Source organism: Prinia subflava, chromosome 13 (genome assembly GCF_021018805.1).
Source record: "Prinia subflava isolate CZ2003 ecotype Zambia chromosome 13, Cam_Psub_1.2, whole genome shotgun sequence".
Taxonomy (NCBI): domain Eukaryota; kingdom Metazoa; phylum Chordata; class Aves; order Passeriformes; family Cisticolidae; genus Prinia; species Prinia subflava.
The window spans coordinates 21,194,500-21,209,980 of NC_086259.1; the positions used below are offsets into that span (position 1 = coordinate 21,194,500).

At 56.7% G+C, this 15,481-nt stretch overlaps 3 protein-coding genes across 7 annotated transcripts; all 3 read right to left on the reverse strand.

Moving 5' to 3' along the window:
- Positions 1–127: 127 nt before the first annotated feature.
- On the reverse strand, positions 128–9,654 carry DHX38 (DEAH-box helicase 38). 2 transcript variants are annotated; one of them, XM_063410803.1, is made up of 26 exons: positions 9,171–9,654; positions 8,765–8,952; positions 8,508–8,609; positions 7,934–8,096; positions 7,703–7,821; positions 7,516–7,592; positions 7,274–7,429; positions 6,492–6,653; positions 6,301–6,408; positions 5,329–5,441; positions 5,089–5,226; positions 4,684–4,870; positions 4,411–4,596; positions 3,853–3,993; positions 3,563–3,673; positions 3,374–3,490; positions 3,041–3,148; positions 2,812–2,924; positions 2,103–2,311; positions 1,863–2,017; positions 1,628–1,783; positions 1,418–1,552; positions 1,214–1,339; positions 742–837; positions 474–595; positions 128–365 (listed from the first exon to the last, which is right to left on the reverse strand). In XM_063410803.1, exons 1-26 carry the CDS (start codon positions 9,491–9,493, stop codon positions 281–283), a joined length of 3,696 nt encoding a protein of 1,231 aa, XP_063266873.1. In that variant the 5' UTR covers positions 9,494–9,654; the 3' UTR covers positions 128–280. The 2 variants fall into 2 exon arrangements, with proteins under 2 accessions (XP_063266873.1, XP_063266872.1); XM_063410802.1 differs by having other exon boundaries at positions 474–660.
- On the reverse strand, positions 9,495–10,833 carry LOC134557823 (uncharacterized; the record flags this gene model as incomplete). The annotated part of the gene is made up of 3 exons (XM_063411089.1): positions 10,828–10,833; positions 10,367–10,769; positions 9,495–9,862 (listed from the first exon to the last, which is right to left on the reverse strand). Coding segments are annotated over exons 1-3 (777 nt in total), but the record flags the coding sequence as incomplete, so codon positions are not given.
- Positions 10,834–11,341: 508 nt separating this feature from the next.
- On the reverse strand, positions 11,342–14,993 carry DHODH (dihydroorotate dehydrogenase (quinone)). Of its 4 annotated transcripts, none has more exons than XM_063410808.1 (8): positions 14,565–14,993; positions 14,056–14,255; positions 13,755–13,837; positions 13,058–13,245; positions 12,478–12,594; positions 12,023–12,176; positions 11,790–11,949; positions 11,342–11,640 (listed from the first exon to the last, which is right to left on the reverse strand). In XM_063410808.1, exons 1-8 carry the CDS (start codon positions 14,817–14,819, stop codon positions 11,550–11,552), a joined length of 1,248 nt encoding a protein of 415 aa, XP_063266878.1. In that variant the 5' UTR covers positions 14,820–14,993; the 3' UTR covers positions 11,342–11,549. The 4 variants fall into 4 exon arrangements, with proteins under 4 accessions (XP_063266878.1, XP_063266879.1, XP_063266880.1 ...); XM_063410809.1 differs by having other exon boundaries at positions 12,478–12,591; positions 14,565–14,991; XM_063410810.1 differs by having other exon boundaries at positions 11,342–11,647; positions 12,478–12,591; positions 14,565–14,989.
- Between the last annotated feature and the right edge of the window lie 488 nt (positions 14,994–15,481).

A 15,481-nucleotide genomic window follows, 5' to 3' on the forward strand; every position in this document is an offset into this window, starting at 1 on the left:
TAATTTTGTGCCCTGTTCCAGGTTCTACAGGGCAACAACTTGACAGCACCAGCCCTGCATGACTCTCTACCCAACACCCACCTCCAGGACAAGAAGCAGTGCAAAACAAAGCAAGGATTAGACTGACAACCTTTAAACAAATAAAATTCTTTCTGTTCTGTAGCAAAATTAGTGCCAAGCACTAAAGCCTTCCAGGGTCACAAGCTGTAGAGACCTCAGAATACACTGATCAGAGTAGCTGGGCACTACCTCAAGCCTCAAAGGAACAGGTTGTGCCTTCTTAGAGACCAAAGCGGGCTGGGGTGCGTCGTGGCGTCAGGGGCTCCCCCTGCTCCTTTCGCCCAGGGGTATAGATTTTAGTAGATCTGCCAAAGAGGACAAGGGCAATTAAAAGAAATGAAACCTTTTCCTGCACCAGAGCTCCCACAGGGAATCTGGGATCCTCCACACAGGCAAGCCAGGCTATCACCCACCTTGCACTGCCCAGTGGGTTACGGCGCTCCTGCTCCTCCCGGCGGGCTCGCAGCTGCTCCTCTGCCAAAGCCATTTCCTCCTCCATGGCAGACACTTCCTCCTTGGCACGGCGGCGGTTCTCCTGGAGCAGCAAGGCAGCAGCAGGTCAGGGACGGCAGACTCCCTGCAGGCCCACAAGCTTGCTCCCTTTATGTCAAAACACACACATACAGCAGCAGAATGCAGAGGCCCTGCAGTTTGCCAGCTCATCCAGGACAGAATCCTTACCTGGCGTGACTTGCCAGCATGTTTGATACTGTAGAACATGGGGCCTAGCTCTGCCAGCCACTCTCCATCCACAGCAGTGACACACTGCATGTACTCCTGCAGGGACAGAAAGACCAGATAGCAGGATGGCATCTTTGGGGCTTGGGCACCATTCCCAGAGCCATAGCAGCTCCCTTCCTCCCCCAGTTGCTGATGGCACTTCTCAGGCTGGGACCATACCCCTTCCACACAATTCCTCCTGGCCTCAGGAGCTGCTACAGGCTGGAGACCATAAGGAGGGTCAAACATATCCCACAGAAGCCAAAGAAAATAATGGGAGAAGGGACAAACAGATGACACAGACATGCCTAGTTGGTATATATGGGAAAGGCTGATATTTGCCACTCAGACGGATCTCAGTCTCACAGCAAAGTCGTCCCATCTCCCTTGGAGCACTCATCACCCTTCCTGCTAGTCCTCAGCTCAAGCTCACCTTGGTAGTCATAACCAATTCATGGTACACAATGTAGTCTGGTGTGTAGCCCATGCCAAACAGAGAGCTTGTGGGGTGCAGGTGGCAGGGCATGCCTGTGCGGATGTTCACATACTCCCCAATGCCCTGCAAAGACAACTGTGCTTAGTCCACCTGTTCCTAGGCAGGGCCTTGCAGCCCCGAGGCAGCTCATACACCTCTCACCTTCAGCTTTGCAGCCTGATGGAAATATGCAGCACAGATGCACTTCCTGACAACATCCCAGTCTGTACCACAGGATGCCAGGTTCATTCGCTGCTGCACCATAATATCCTTGAGCTGAGCACGCACCTCCCGCACCTGCAAAGGTGTATCCTGGTCACATCCCTCTTCTGCATAAGACTGTCTCCCCCAGCCTTATGGCCACAGCCTCACCTTCCGCATGGCCTTGGCATGGATGAAGTGCTGATTGCACCACAAGGTAGAATAGCTGTTGTTTTTCCACTGCAGGTAAACATTCAGGTAAGTCAAGTGATCACTCTCTGGAACAGCAAACTTCTCCCGCACTTGGTCACTCTCCTCCTCTCGACCCTGAAGGGCAAGCAAAGAACATGGGTTAGTCAAAGGGCAGGGAAGGGCCCTGGGCTGCTGGAACAGCAGCATCTTGTACCTTAGGCCGGTAAAAGATGGCAGGCACAGACAACATGGAGACAACGAGCAAGATCTCAGAGCTGCAACCCATGTCACAGGAGACAATGAGCATCTTGGAGAGTGCAGGGTCCAGTGGGAACTCCACCATGAGACGTCCTGTAGAGGTCAGACCACCTGTAGGAACAGAACAAGGATCGGTGATCAGCAGCTGAGCAGACCCCAGTTCCATGGACTGGCAGCTTATCCCAGCAGCCAATACCTGTGTTATCCAGGGCCCCCAGGATCCAGAGCTGGTACATGGAGTTCAGCATATTGTCCTCAGGGGGTGGATCCATGAAGTGGAACTGCAGCAGGTCCTGCACACCCAGGGACTTGAGCAAGAGCACTACATTGGCGAGGTTGGTGCGCTGGATCTCAGGCACCGTGGTTGTCAGCAGCTCATTCTTGTAGGCACTCTGGGTGTAGAGCCTGGGAAGAGATGTCAAGAGCATGCTCCTCCTGTTCTGGCCACTGCGTTCCTCACAGACTTGCCAGCCTGTGCCCAGCCCAGCCCATCATGGCACAGGACAGCAACCCAGCACCCAGCAGCAGGACCCTGGGGAGGCACTTATAGTCCAGCCAAACTGTGGCCTCCTCAGCACATTGGGGTGTTTGGGCTGCAGCACAGCACATGACCAAGCACAGCCCTTCCCTGGTCTTACAACATAGCTTGGGAAAGGCCTTTGGCTTGGCTCTTATCCTGATGACATTCAGGGCAGACCAGCCATAAGTGAAGATGGGTACAGGAATAAAGTGGAGCACACTTTCTCTGCAGAAGCACTGGGTCCAAAGAAGGCCTTCAGGCCTGCCTACTGCCCACATGCCCCCAAAGTTCAAGATCATGAACAGCTCCAGTGAGAAAAAGATATACATATCCTGATGCCAAGCTAAGGATACAACAGGAACAGGAACACCAGTGATGTGCCTACCTGAAACAGTGGCCTGGGCCTGTCCGGCCAGCTCGGCCAGCCCTCTGATTGGCATTGGCCTGACTGATGGGATAGATCTGCAGCGCATCCATGCCTATACGGGGGTTGAAAACCTTCAGGGCACAAGAAGATCAGACAGAGGTAAGAGGAAGGCTGGACCATGACCTCAGAACTCCCTCAACCTGCCCTAGAAATCAGAAGATAAACTGTATAGAAAACCTTAGCTCACCTTCAATTTGCAGTAGCCAGAGTCAATCACAAACATGATACCATCCACTGTCAGTGAGGTCTCTGCAATGTTAGTGGCAACGATGCACTTTCTGACCCCATCAGGAGCCTGCAAGCACACTACACATCAGCCATGCTCCTGGGCATAGCTCTGCTCCACTGAGGAGTGCAGAGCAGAGACAGGGGTAATTTGGAAAGTGGGGTGGGGTACATGCTTTCTCTCACCCTCCACATGCAATACCGAGGTATATCTACACCTCTCACTCCTGCTCTGTACTGTCTCCTGCTCCAGTTTTCCCTGTCCCCACCCTAATCACAAAGCACACATCAGCACCTTCTGGAAGATCTTGGCCTGCAGGTCCGAGGGCAGTTGAGAGTAGATTGGTAGTACAGCAAGAGCAGGTGCCTTCTCCAGCTCCTCAAGGTGCTCCACAATTTGCTCTGAGGTCACCTAGACACAAAGAGGGGTGAAAACATCAGACTGAAACAAGGGGGTAGGGTAGTGCCTGTCCTTACAACTCACCTCAATATCCTCCTGGCCAGGCATGAAGACGAGGATGTCTCCAGGAGCACCAGACAAGTGGACCTGCAAGGCTTGCTTCACTGCAGCCTCCACATAATCCTCCTGTGGAGTCTGAACAGCAAAGCCCAGGTTAATCTGGACTAATATCCTTACCTGCCCTGTCCTGTGTGCAAGACTGTAGCTCACCACAGCGACTCCTACGCTGTCCTGTGTGTCCCCATCAGGGTACAGCACACCTAGTCACAACCCCCTCCTGCCAACAGAATTTCCATCCACAAGCTTAACTATACCTTGCTGAAAAGAATATCCACAGGGAAAGTGCGCCCAGGAATGTGGAAAATGGGAACGTTCCCAAAGAAGGAGGCAAACTTCTCTGCATCCATGGTGGCCGAAGTGACAACAAGCTTCAAATCCGAGCGTCGGGCAACCACCTACAAAGCAGATGAAAGGAACAATATGGAAGGCACATTCATGCATGGTTGTGGGCTGTTTTCTTACTGAGACAATGGCACAAGTAAGAGCTTCTGTTGTACTCCACAGGAAGTGGCTGTGCATGCCAGGGAACATTGATGCCCTATGGTTAGTGCAGTTAAAAAGACCTGCCAACCTTGGTCCAGGAAAATTTAATCCAGCAAAGACCTCTGTGTTGGCAGTTCTGACATTCAGCCAGCAAGATTCTGGTAGCATTAGAGGAGACTTAACCCCCCAGAGCCAAGGACCAGAATGCTGGAGCAGTCAAGTACAGACAGATGTGGCTGCTCTGCTTCCCTCTCCTGGTCCTGGCAGAGAAGGGCTGTCCCAGATCACATGCCCCATGCTGCTGTGCTCTAGCCCAGGGTCACACACACCTCCCGAAGCAGCCCGAACAGCACATCAGTGTTGAGCGAGCGCTCATGTGCCTCGTCCATGATGATAGCACTGTAGTTGTCCAGGTCAGCCTCCCGCAGCGACTCACGGAGCAGGATGCCATCTGTCATGTACTTGATCACTGTGTTCTCAGATGTGCAGTCCTCAAAGCGGATGGCATAGCCTACCTGGGAGGGCAGAGATACCAGAAGTCTTCCAACAGTCCCATGCACTCACTGCCATTGGGTGGCACCCCTGCCCTACCCAGCACTCACCTCCTCCCCCAGACGCACGCCCATCTCCTCACTGACGCGCTTGGCCACCGACATGGCAGCTACTCTGCGAGGCTGTGTGCAGCCGATCATGCCATAATCAGTGTAGCCATCCTCATGGAGATACTGTGTCAGCTGAGTTGTCTTCCCACTCCCCGTCTCCCCCACCACAATCACAATGCTGTTATCTCTGAGGAAAAGGAAAAAGTTTTTCTTCATACACCTTCAAAGAAGGGCTTTTGTGTTCTCTAGCTAAGCATCATCCTGCTCAGGTGGGACAGCTGAGCAAACACAAAGCAATGAGTTTGTTTCCTGAGAGTACAGCTTCCCAATAGTCATGGTTATACAATTCCACAACTGAGTTCCCAAACATAGGCCAATGGCCTGGGGATGCCCTGGCAGCCATACCTGAGGATGGAGAGCAGTTCCTGCTGTACAGCAAATATAGGTAGGTATTGTCTCTGCTCCAGGATCGATTTCTTCTTGGCAAACTCACTGCTAGCTTCACTTTTTTCTTTCATGTGTTCAGCAAACTTCTGCTCTGTTCTAAGGAAACAGTACAAGTCCTGAAACTGCCTGTCCACACACTTTGCAATGCCCGTAGCCCCTGTTACCAGCTGAGCAGAGTAATTCAGAGCAAGCCCCTACTTGTAATCCACTTTGCCATCTTCTGTCACCATCTCATCCTTCTCCTCCTCCTTCTTGATCCCCATAATGTCTCCCAGTTTGGTGCCTGCCAGCTCCCAGTGCTTGTGCTGAGCCTGGAAAAAGAGAACAGCATAACTTTGTCACAGTCAAATTTCTTCCCCAATCCTACTCTTAAGACTAGGAAAAGTATATTAGTACCACAGTTCCCCAGTGCAGCATGCACACTCCACTCCTACATCAGGTTCCCCTCTTCTGAATGAATTGAAGCAGAATTTTAAGACACTGGGATGGATACAGAGACTTCAGGCAAAGGATTACCAACTGCCTCTTAAGAAAATAGTTCTAGCTGCTGACCCTTCCACTAAATTTGAACTTAAACCTAGACAGATGTGAACCAGAGATAATCTTCCTGACCCTTGCCAAGCAGTCACAGGCTTTCCTCCCACCTCTGCTATCAGTTTATCTACCACCACCATTCCACTCATAGTGTAAGCAGATCAAATCCAGCCCAGTTTCAATGTACGAGGAACACATCTATACTTTCCTCACAGCTATTACATGAGCTTTAGAGAAGGTCCCTAGAAAACACCCCCAAAAACTAATCTGCTACCTTACCCCACACTCCTCCTCACAACTTTTCTGCTGAGACATGACAAGGTACATCCTGCTGCCATACTGGCTGCTGACAGTCCCTAAGCTACCTGACATTCTTCCACCTGCTTCCTTCTCCCATAGCCCAAATGTCCAAATGCACAGTGATTCATGTCCCAAGGCAGCACCCAAGAAAATCACATCACAGCTGCCGCTATGAGGCAATACAGTAAGCTGGGCTGCCATGATGTCCCGGGTCACAAAAATATGAACTCCTTATCATCACTGCTGCCAAAGCCTGAACGCTGCAGAGTCCAAACAAGGCTGTGAGAAACTACAAAAAGTGTAAAGTGGGCAGTAAGCCAAAGGGCTGCAACCTACCCTCTTACGCTCCTTTTGCTCCCTGTGCTTGCGCACCAGCTGGCTGCCTTTCCGAGCTATGATGGCCAAATCCGAGGTGGCATCCTTCACTGGGATGACTGGCTCTGGCTGGAGAGAAAAGGCATTGCTTCACTAAAAAGGCCTCACATATACAGGGCTCCCTGCCATCAGTGCCTTCAGCCAGTCTCTACCTGCTTAGTGAAGACAATCCTTCCATCTAGGAAAGGGGGCACTAGATTGTGCACCAACAAATGCACTTTAGCAGAGTTATCCTCCTCAAAATCTTCATCCACTTCAATCCTATGGACCACACCACTGGTCAGCATGCGATTTGTCTCCCAGCGTTCATTATCCTGCAGGAAACAACATATCAGAAAAACAATAAAGCCCCACCGAAAATCACAGAGATCACACCAGAACACCAAGCTTGGGCCTGGGCTCTGCAGTGGCAACAAGATGGTTCAAAACTAGTGAGCCTGAAAATAAGCACAAGAGAAGGGACAGTAATTGGAAGCAGTGCAGTACAGGAAACTGCCCATGTGAAGCACACAGTCAATAGCACTGTGTCGAAGGAAACGCACAATGGACATTGCCTGCAAGGTGATCAGAATACATCAGGAAGCCTGAACACAATCTTACTCATGTAAAGAGAGCAGCTGCCCCCAGCATCCACTGGGACAACAGTGGACAGCTCCAGTAATGATCCTGCATTCAGAACAGCAGGAGCATGGTTCTCTGCACTCCTGCTGTCCTGGACACTACAATCAACCAGTCACTCCAACATGGGAATTCTGCCCATGCAACAGTTGCAGAGCTGGATTTTCCAAGGGAACTCACAGTTTCCCTGTGAGCACTCCTTCAGCCTGGCGCAAGTGTCCTTCTCCACCTGAGAGCAAGGGCTCAACAAATGGATCTTTCAAGAGGCACCAAAGCCCACATGTTCAGAGCAGCCAACCTTGAGTCTTAGCCTTACCTCATTGATCTGCCGCCGCTGTGCTGAGATCCGCTTCTGCCTCTGCTTTTGCAAGTGCTGCTCACGCTTCTTCACATACTCCTCAGAGGAGTAAGCCAAAGGGTTGTGAAACTCATCATAGCCCTCATCCATCATGTACCAGTCCCGGTCAGCTTGCTGGGAAGGGAGAGGTGCAGCACTGAGTTCTGCCCATCCCCCACAGCCTGGTGGCCCCAAGCCGCTGGCCCATCCCAGACTCTCACCCGCTGGTCATCCTCCCACTGCTGCCGCTCCTCTTCCGTCTCAAAGGCGATGCCCTCGTCCCCTTCTGTGCGCCGCCCTGGGGTGAGCCAGATAGTCCACAACGTTCCCAAGGAAACCCCAACTCTGTGCCACGGGAAAAGGGATTCCATACTGCCCACCCCAGGCAGCTCAGCCCAGATTCCTCACCTCTCCCCCGGGACAGGCGTGGCGTGGCCCCCAGGTGCCTCCGGTCATCAGCCCATTCATTGTATTTGTATGATGGGGTTGGCAACGGCGTCTTATCGGAGTTCCGGCTCCTCACAGACCTGAAAACACAGCAGATGGGAAGAACTGTGCCCACAGCCAAACCCTTCTCATACATACAGAGTCCCCTCTCTGCAGCTCCACAGGTCACAGCACAGCCTCAGGCACTGGTACCTGTCCCGCTCCCGCCGGTCCGTGTCTCGCAGTGATGACAGTCTGTGGCTACGCTCTGAGTCTCGATAGGAAGGTGTGGGAGATGGAGATTCCCACTGCGAGCGATGGGCACTGCTGTAGCCATCATCTTCCTCCCAGCTGGAGCGAGATGGTGTGGCTGCATCTGGCAGAAGAGATGAGGTTTGACACCTGTTGTTCAAACAGCGGCCCTGAGCACCTGGAGACACCTACCATCTTCTAAGAAAGGAGCAGGGAGAGAGCATACCCACTGGCCCTCCCTGTAAGAGAAGGGGCTGACCCAGTGATGCCAAGGAATTTTGCATATTCCTATCGCACAGACTCAGAACAGACCCCACCATGCAGAGATCTGCCAGAGTTTCAAACACGCACAGCTGGCACATTGCTCCCAGACCTGGGAGCTGGGAGTTCTACATTTGCCTTAATCACAAACATTACAAGGTACAAGCTTTTTTACCACCCCTATCCTGCAAAAACAGCAGGAAACATAAAAAACTCCAAGCCCCTCCCTCCCTGTTAGGTCTCACACTAGAGCCCTACCAGGTCCTGCTCCCACCTTTGGGTCGATGTCGGGGGCTCTCAGGTTCACTCCTCCTGCCACTCCGTTCTGACGAGCTGTCCCTCTCTGATCTGCTGTGATGACTCCTATCCCGCTCCTCTGCAAAAACAAAATAGGATCAAGTGCCTATTGCACAGTTGGCTCCCCAAGTCTGCTGCAAAAATCACCACAAACATTAATAAAGAGTACAAACACGGCAAAGGACAAGCCCAGACCCAAACCAAGAAGCACCACGAAGATCACTGAGCAATTACCACGGTCTCGTTTACGATTGTGGTCCCGATCCCTACTGCGTTCCCTCTTTCGGTCCTTCTCCTCCTTGGAGGAAGCAAAAACTCCATGTTCCCGGCGCTCCCTCTCCCGCTGCCGGCTGCGTTCCAGGAACTCCTCGCTGACACCCCCTGTGTAGGAAGGTGTCTCCACGTGGACAGAGCGGTAATGTCTGGGCAGGCAGAGCAGAGAGAAGAAATGCTCAGAAGTACTGAGCAACAGCTGCCCTTCGGCTGGTCTCGTACAGCTCCAGTTGCAGCCTCTGCCCCAATGCCCCGCAGGCCCCCTCTCTCCACACCGGAGGCTGCGGCCTCGCCTGTGCTCACCCTGCGCTCCCTACCCGGCCGGACTGCCGGCACCAGGAACCTCCAACCCCCCTGCAAACGCCACCTGTTCCTGCGAGCTCTGCGATTGCTCCGGCCGGCCTCGTCCTCTTCCTCTTCCTCGTCCTCGGCGCTGCCCGCCTCGTCACGACCCTCTTCCCAGTCCTTATAGGATGCGACACGGGATCGCTTTCCCCCGGCAGCCTCCTCCTGCCGCTCCCGCCGCTTCTGCGCCGCCAGCACGTCCAGTCCCAGCAGGGAGACGCGCGGGGCCGGTGCCTTAAAGACGTGCTGCTCGGCGCCCCGCGGCCGCAGTACCAGCCCGCCCGCCTCGCCGCTCGGGCTCGTCCCCGACAGCCGATGCAGCGACTCCTCGCTCGCCGCAGCCATCGTGGCCGCAGCGCCGCGCGGTGCCCCCAGTTCCCTCAACGACCGTAACCCGGCTCCCGGAGCGCCGCCATAGCCGCCCCACAGTGCTCGGCGGGAAGAGCCCTTCTAGCCAAGTGCACCATAGACACGATGGCAAGAGCCTATGAGAGAGCGGCCACCATAGAGTTCCCAACGTCGCTAGACAAGCCACGCTCACCGTCGGGGCGGACTTCCGCCGGACTTCCGGTGTACGCAACTTCCGCAGGCGCGTGGACAGAGCCCCATGGGGGGCAGCGCCGCGCACACCCCAGACCGTGCAGGGGCGAGAATCCTTCGGAGCCCCTGCAGCCCCGGACCCTCCAGCCAGTGCCCGCCGAAGCTCTGCAGGACCTGCCGGGAGCGAGGGCAGGCACACGTTAGCCCCAGTACATAGGCCCGTGCAGCTCCGGGCACAGAGACCCTGGACGGACAGGCGCGCACACACAGAGCCTTGCATGGACAGACAGACATACACAGAGCTCGCAGCCTGGTGCGCAACAGTTTTATTCCCTCGTGGTCTTGCCTCAGCCATCTGCCACTGTCTCCTTCACCAGGCCAGGACACGCTTCACATCCACATCCGTGCCATACTTTGCAGCTGTGCAGGTCTTACCTTAGCCGATGATGCCGTACCAGGTACCGTCATCGGAATGCTGCATGGCAAAAGCTCTATCTGCATGCCCATAGCAGGTGTCCTGCCGCAGCTCACTCACGCCCAAGCAGAAGCTGCCATTGCCATTGGACGCAGTGGGACGTGTTCTGTGCACTGCAGTATTTCTAGCTGTACTCAGGCAGCATCACACATGTCAGGAAAGCCAAAGGTGGCACTGCAGCCCCAGGCTGAGATGTAGCTCACCTGCCCTGGGTGCACACAGTCCTTCTGGGACAGGCAGATGGGCATCACCTCTCCAAGCAGCACCTGCTGCATCAACTTCAGCAGGGCCAGGGCCACAGCCTGCGGGTAGCCAGGGTGCCACAACAATGTGCTCGATGCTCAAGGCAGGCTGCTCCTGGCTGCCCGGGAACAGCTGCAGTGTACGGGTAACCTCCAGTGTGGTTTTCTCACCGTGGATGTTCAGGTAGATGTTCCTGCCTGTGGCAAGCAGCCACTGGTCACTGATGAGTGTGGCCCCCACAGTGAGATTGTGGCAGGCCACCACGCAGCCCTGCCAATGGAAGCTGCCCTTCTGAGCCAGGACGCCCCCAATGAAGCACTGTATCTGCCTGGGGCAGGGCAGGGTTCTTTGGCTTCCCTTACACTACATAGGGCAGAGCAAGGCCCGGGTGAGCCCTCTGAACCCTGTGGGCACCAGATACCTCCATGTGCTCAGCAGCCCTAGGGAGTAGCACTAAAGATGGAGGTTGTGACCAGTCCTGATCTGCAGGGTGGATTGCGAGAGGCTGCTGAGGGAATGCTTTGTGCAGGGTGAGTGGTTGCTCAGGAAAAGCTCAAGATGACTGCAGTGAGTTCAGGGTGAAAGAAAACTCAGCAGTAGAGGTCCCCGAGACAAAACCAACAGACAGAAGCACCTCTAATCAGGCCCTTTCCACAACTGACAGTTCGTGACTGCAGCCATCTCCAAACAGCTGCGTACTGGCACCCAGCACCATCACTGCCTTCCCTCCCCACACCAAGGGCCTGGCCTCAGGCAGAAGTCTCTGCCAGGGGAGGCCTGGCGCACTTGTCAGTCCATCCCAGAGCTTGGCTACCCTGGTGGCTTCTCCCACCAGGAAAAGTGGGAGCAACAGGGAGAGGCTGATCCTGCTCAGCTGAGAAGTGCTAAGCTTTGTCCCTTCAGCCCACGGGGTGTCCCCAGAGCAGCACACAGGACCAGGTGAGCCAAATGTTTATTGACACTCAGTTCTGCTGTCCACAGGGAAGCCAAAACACTGCCCTGAGAGGCAGCACTGTTGTGAAGGCCCTGCTCTCCACCAGTGCAGCTCCTGCTTCACCCATCAGACCCTTCTCAGGGGCTGGAACCACGACCATGTCTCAGTCCCAGTCTGCCCAGCACTGGAATTGTCACACCCATCCCTGCTCAGCCACGGCTCCTCCCAGCTACACCTTCATTCTGCAGTGTGTCAGCAGCGGTGATCTGCTCCAACTGCCTCCATGACGTTCTTGAAGCCCTGCTCCCTAACCAGTGACTGTGTGTGGTGGGACTGGGCTGGCACTGTGGCTCAGCCCTGCAGTGCCACTGCTTGGGCACCAGCACACAGATGTTCAGAGCTGTCCTAGGACCAGGGGCTCTCTGAGGATGTGCTTGGCCTCCACTCACCTCAGCAGCTCCTCCAGTTCCCGCTTCACTGCTCCCACTACTGGTGGCCCGTGGTACACAAGTGCTGTGTACAGCTGCACAAGCGAGGCTCCAGCACGGATCTTCTCCAGAGCATCCTGCCCACTGCTCACCCCACCCACGCCAATAATGGGAACCCGGCCTGTGGGCAGGGCGCAGGGTCAGGATGGCACAGGCAATGCTGGCATGGGCCCCAAGCTCTGTTCTGCCATTACCTTGAGTGAGAGCATACATCTCCCTGATGGTCTGTGTGGAGAGCTCCCGCAGGGGCTTCCCACTGAGGCCCCCGGGCTCCATGCGCTGCCTGCTGCGGAGGCTGCTGGGGCGGCTCACAGTGGTGTTGCTGACTATCAGCCCGTCCACACCTATCTGCAGAAGCAGTAGTGTGAGAACACAGCTTCTACAAGCAGCGCAGCCCTCCCCTCCCCTCCCCTCCTGCCAGGTGACGATCACCCAGCACCCAACAGAAGCATGCCTGGGGACAAAGCTGGCCATCATTGCCTGGACTGCTTAGGTCACCCAACGCCTGGGCCCGCACAGAGTCTGACCTACCCAGGACACCATCACTACAGCAGCTAGAGAGCTGCAGGCGTACATGTCTTTCAGAGAGGTGACTCGCCAGGAGCACCATGGTCCTGCCTCAGGTGGTCTCCCCTTCCTGCCGCCTCACCTCACAGACAACACTGGCGATGTCCTGCTTGTCCTGTGCAGTGAGGTCAGGGGCAATCTTCACCAGCACGGCGGGCTTACGCTTGCAAGGCAGCAGGTCCCTCTCCACCAGCACCTGCTGGTGCACATGGCAGTGTATGGCAGGGAGATGCCTCCTGCCCCAGCTAGGAGCTACAGACACACACCACCACAGGCAGTACAGGGACAGGCTCTGATCCTCTACATGGCACCAAGAACAGGAAAAGCACCCTTGGCACAGATCCCAGAGCACATGGCAGGCACAGGACCCCAGCAATGCCTGAAGCTGTGGGGTGGACAGCGCACTGCCTTGTGCAGGAGCAAGTGGAGGGCAATGCCTCACTGCTCCTGAAGCCTTTGCTGGGATACAGTGCCCTAGTACACCCCACAGCAGCAGCTGACAGGGGCATTTCAGCAGTCCTGCCCTCCCCCCAGGAAAGCCACCCCCACTCCTCCCTGTGCTTGGGCAAATCCACTGGCTGCAGCATTGCAGATGCTGCCAGGAGATGGGATGCATCCAGTGCTGTAGCTGTGGTTTGGGCTGGCTGGGGGGAGATACCCACCTTGCTCAGCAGGTCCCGCAGCTCAGCCTTGCCCTGCAGGTCCCGCAGCCCTGGGGTGTTCGGGCTGGACACATTCACGACAAGGTAGTCAGCCAAAGGGCCTAGTGTCCGGACCCCAGCCACATAATCAGCTGCAGCATCAGTAGAGCTCTTGTTCTTGCCCAGGTTGACTCCAAGAGGCATGCCAGCTGGAACACAGACACAGTTGAACCAGGGCAGCAGAACCAACCATCACCCAACGGCCAGAGCACCCGAAAAAGGAGGTCCCAGGACCAGCTGAAGTTAAGATGATGATATGCAGCCCATGTATTTCGTAAGGATGGGCCTGGGACTGTCCTGCAACCACAGGTTCATTGCCACAGACACTCCCAGCACCACAACTTAGCAGAGGTTGCCCTCAGGATCTGCCCAGCTGGGGTCCTCTTGGCTTTGGCTATGTTAGAAGACATATTCTACCCAAAGCAGCAAATGGAGCTTGATCCCAGAGAAAACATCAGGAGAAATGTGCCTAGTCAGAATGCCAAGGGTGAGACTATAGCACCAAGAGAGTCTTGCTGTCCAAGTGTTCTTCGCTACAGCCAGGGTACTCCTGTGCCTGGATACTGGCATTACACACCAACCCTGACCTACAGGTACACAGGAGATGCCCAAACCTACCCTGCAGACCCAAGAGCAAAGGCTTGCAAGCTTGTCTCACCCCTAGTGAGCCTGATCTGTGTCTCCTGGCGAGCTCGCAGCCTGCGCTCCACCACGACATGGCCATGGCTGTTGAATCCATACCTGCACCAGGACAGAGGGGGTTCAAGACTGGGTTATGTCTGCAAGCCCTCAACAGGACATGCAAGAAACACAAAGCAGATACGTGGTCTCTGTAGCTTTGCTCAGCACATCCAACCAAAAGCCACCACAACACCAACTAAAGTCTTGGGTCCACCCAAATATGCACCCTCCCTCACAGTGATTGTGAGCATGGCAGAGCAGCTGCCCTCAGATCTCACCTGTTGATGACTGCCTCATCCTCTGCCAGACGGAAGACCCTAGGCTTGGGGTTCCCTTCCTGGGGCTTGGGCGTGACAGTCCCGACTTCTACAAAGCCAAAGCCCATCTTGTACAGCCCGTCCACAGCCTCACACTGCTTGTCGAAGCCAGCAGCCAGGCCCAATGGGTTGCGGAATCGCTGCCCGAGGACTCGCACCTCCTGCGGGGTGGGGCTGGGTCAGAGCCCCCAGACTCCAGGAACCGTTGCCATGGCCTCACTCCAACCCCCTCCCGACAGACCCGGCCGCCTCCCCTACCCTATGAGGCGTCCTTATGGGGTGCCTGCCCCAGGCTCCCTCGTCGCCCGCCACGGACTACGACGGGACCCGGCCGCATATGCACCCCGCCGGGCCAGGCGACCCACCCCCTATTTCTCTGTTCTGGCCGCCCTTCCAACCTCCCCACTCCCCGCCCTGATCCCCGCGCTCCGCCGCCGTTCCCCCTCCTCCTCCGCCCTCGAGACACGCACCAGCGCGGGGCCATCGGGACGGGTGGGGGGCAGCAGCCCGAGGGCGGCGGCGCGCAAAGCCAGGCCGTGGGCGGCCTCAGGGGGTAGCGCCCGGAGCGCGGGCATCACCGCCGCCGCGTAAAGCCGCTCGTCGCCTACCGCCAGCGCTGATCCCAGGAGCAGACCGCAGCCTCCCAGCGCCAGCAGCCGTCCCTGCGCCAGGTCGTCAGCAGCGAACCAGCAGCGATCCCCCACCAGCAAGCACACCCATCCCATCCCGGAACCGATCTCATCTCGTTCCCTCCCCTCGCAGCACGCCGGCCCCGATCCCACACCACCCGTCCCGTCCCGTCCCGCTCCATCCACAACCGGCCAAGCCCGGCTGTCCCCAGGGTCCCATGAGCGGCCCCGCCGGGACGGCTCCGGGTCCCCCCGACGGCCCCGGGGCCCCCCGGCTGCTCACGCGCAGCGACGCCGCCATCACGATCAGCCCAACACGTGAGAGCACTTCCGGGGGCCCCCTCTGTGATTGGTGGAGGCCGTACCCTTCCAGCCAATAGCCGCGCAGCAGAGGGCGCGCCGCGCGGCCCCGGGCAATGCGCGCACACCGTGCACCAGGGGCGATGCGCGCACGCCGTGCGCCAGGGGCGATGCGCGCACGCCGTGCGCCAGGGGCGATGCGCGCACGCCGTGCGCCAGGGGCGATGCGCGCACGCCGTGCGCCAGGGGCGATGCGCGCACGCCGTGCGCCAGGGGCGATGCGCGCACGCCGTGCGCCAGGGGCGATGCGCGCACGCCGTGCGCCAGGGGCGATGCGCGCACGCCGTGCGCCAGGGGCGATGCGCGCACGCCGTGCGCCAGGGGCGATGCGCGCACGCCGTGCGCCAGGGGCGATGCGCGCACGCCGTGCGCCAGGGGCGATGCGCGCACGCCGTGCG

Excerpts from the sequence above, each read along its gene's own strand:
- DHX38 (XM_063410802.1), bottom strand. The coding sequence starts at position 9,493 with ATGGCTGCGGCGAGCGAGGAGTCGCTGCATCGGCTGTCGGGGACGAGC. Across the intron at positions 6,409-6,491 it reads GGATTGTCTTCACTAAGCAG|CCAGAGCCAGTCATCCCAGT; the intron begins GTAGAGACTGGC and ends TTTTCTCTCCAG. Across the intron at positions 1,784-1,862 it reads CCATCTTTTACCGGCCTAAG|GGTCGAGAGGAGGAGAGTGA; the intron begins GTACAAGATGCT and ends CTTGCCCTTCAG.
- DHODH (XM_063410807.1), bottom strand. The coding sequence starts at position 14,819 with ATGGGATGGGTGTGCTTGCTGGTGGGGGATCGCTGCTGGTTCGCTGCT. Across the intron at positions 13,246-13,754 it reads ACAGATCAGGCTCACTAGGG|CTGGCATGCCTCTTGGAGTC; the intron begins GTGAGACAAGCT and ends TCTGTGTTCCAG. Across the intron at positions 12,592-13,057 it reads TGCGGGACCTGCTGAGCAAG|GTGCTGGTGGAGAGGGACCT; the intron begins GTGGGTATCTCC and ends GTGCACCAGCAG.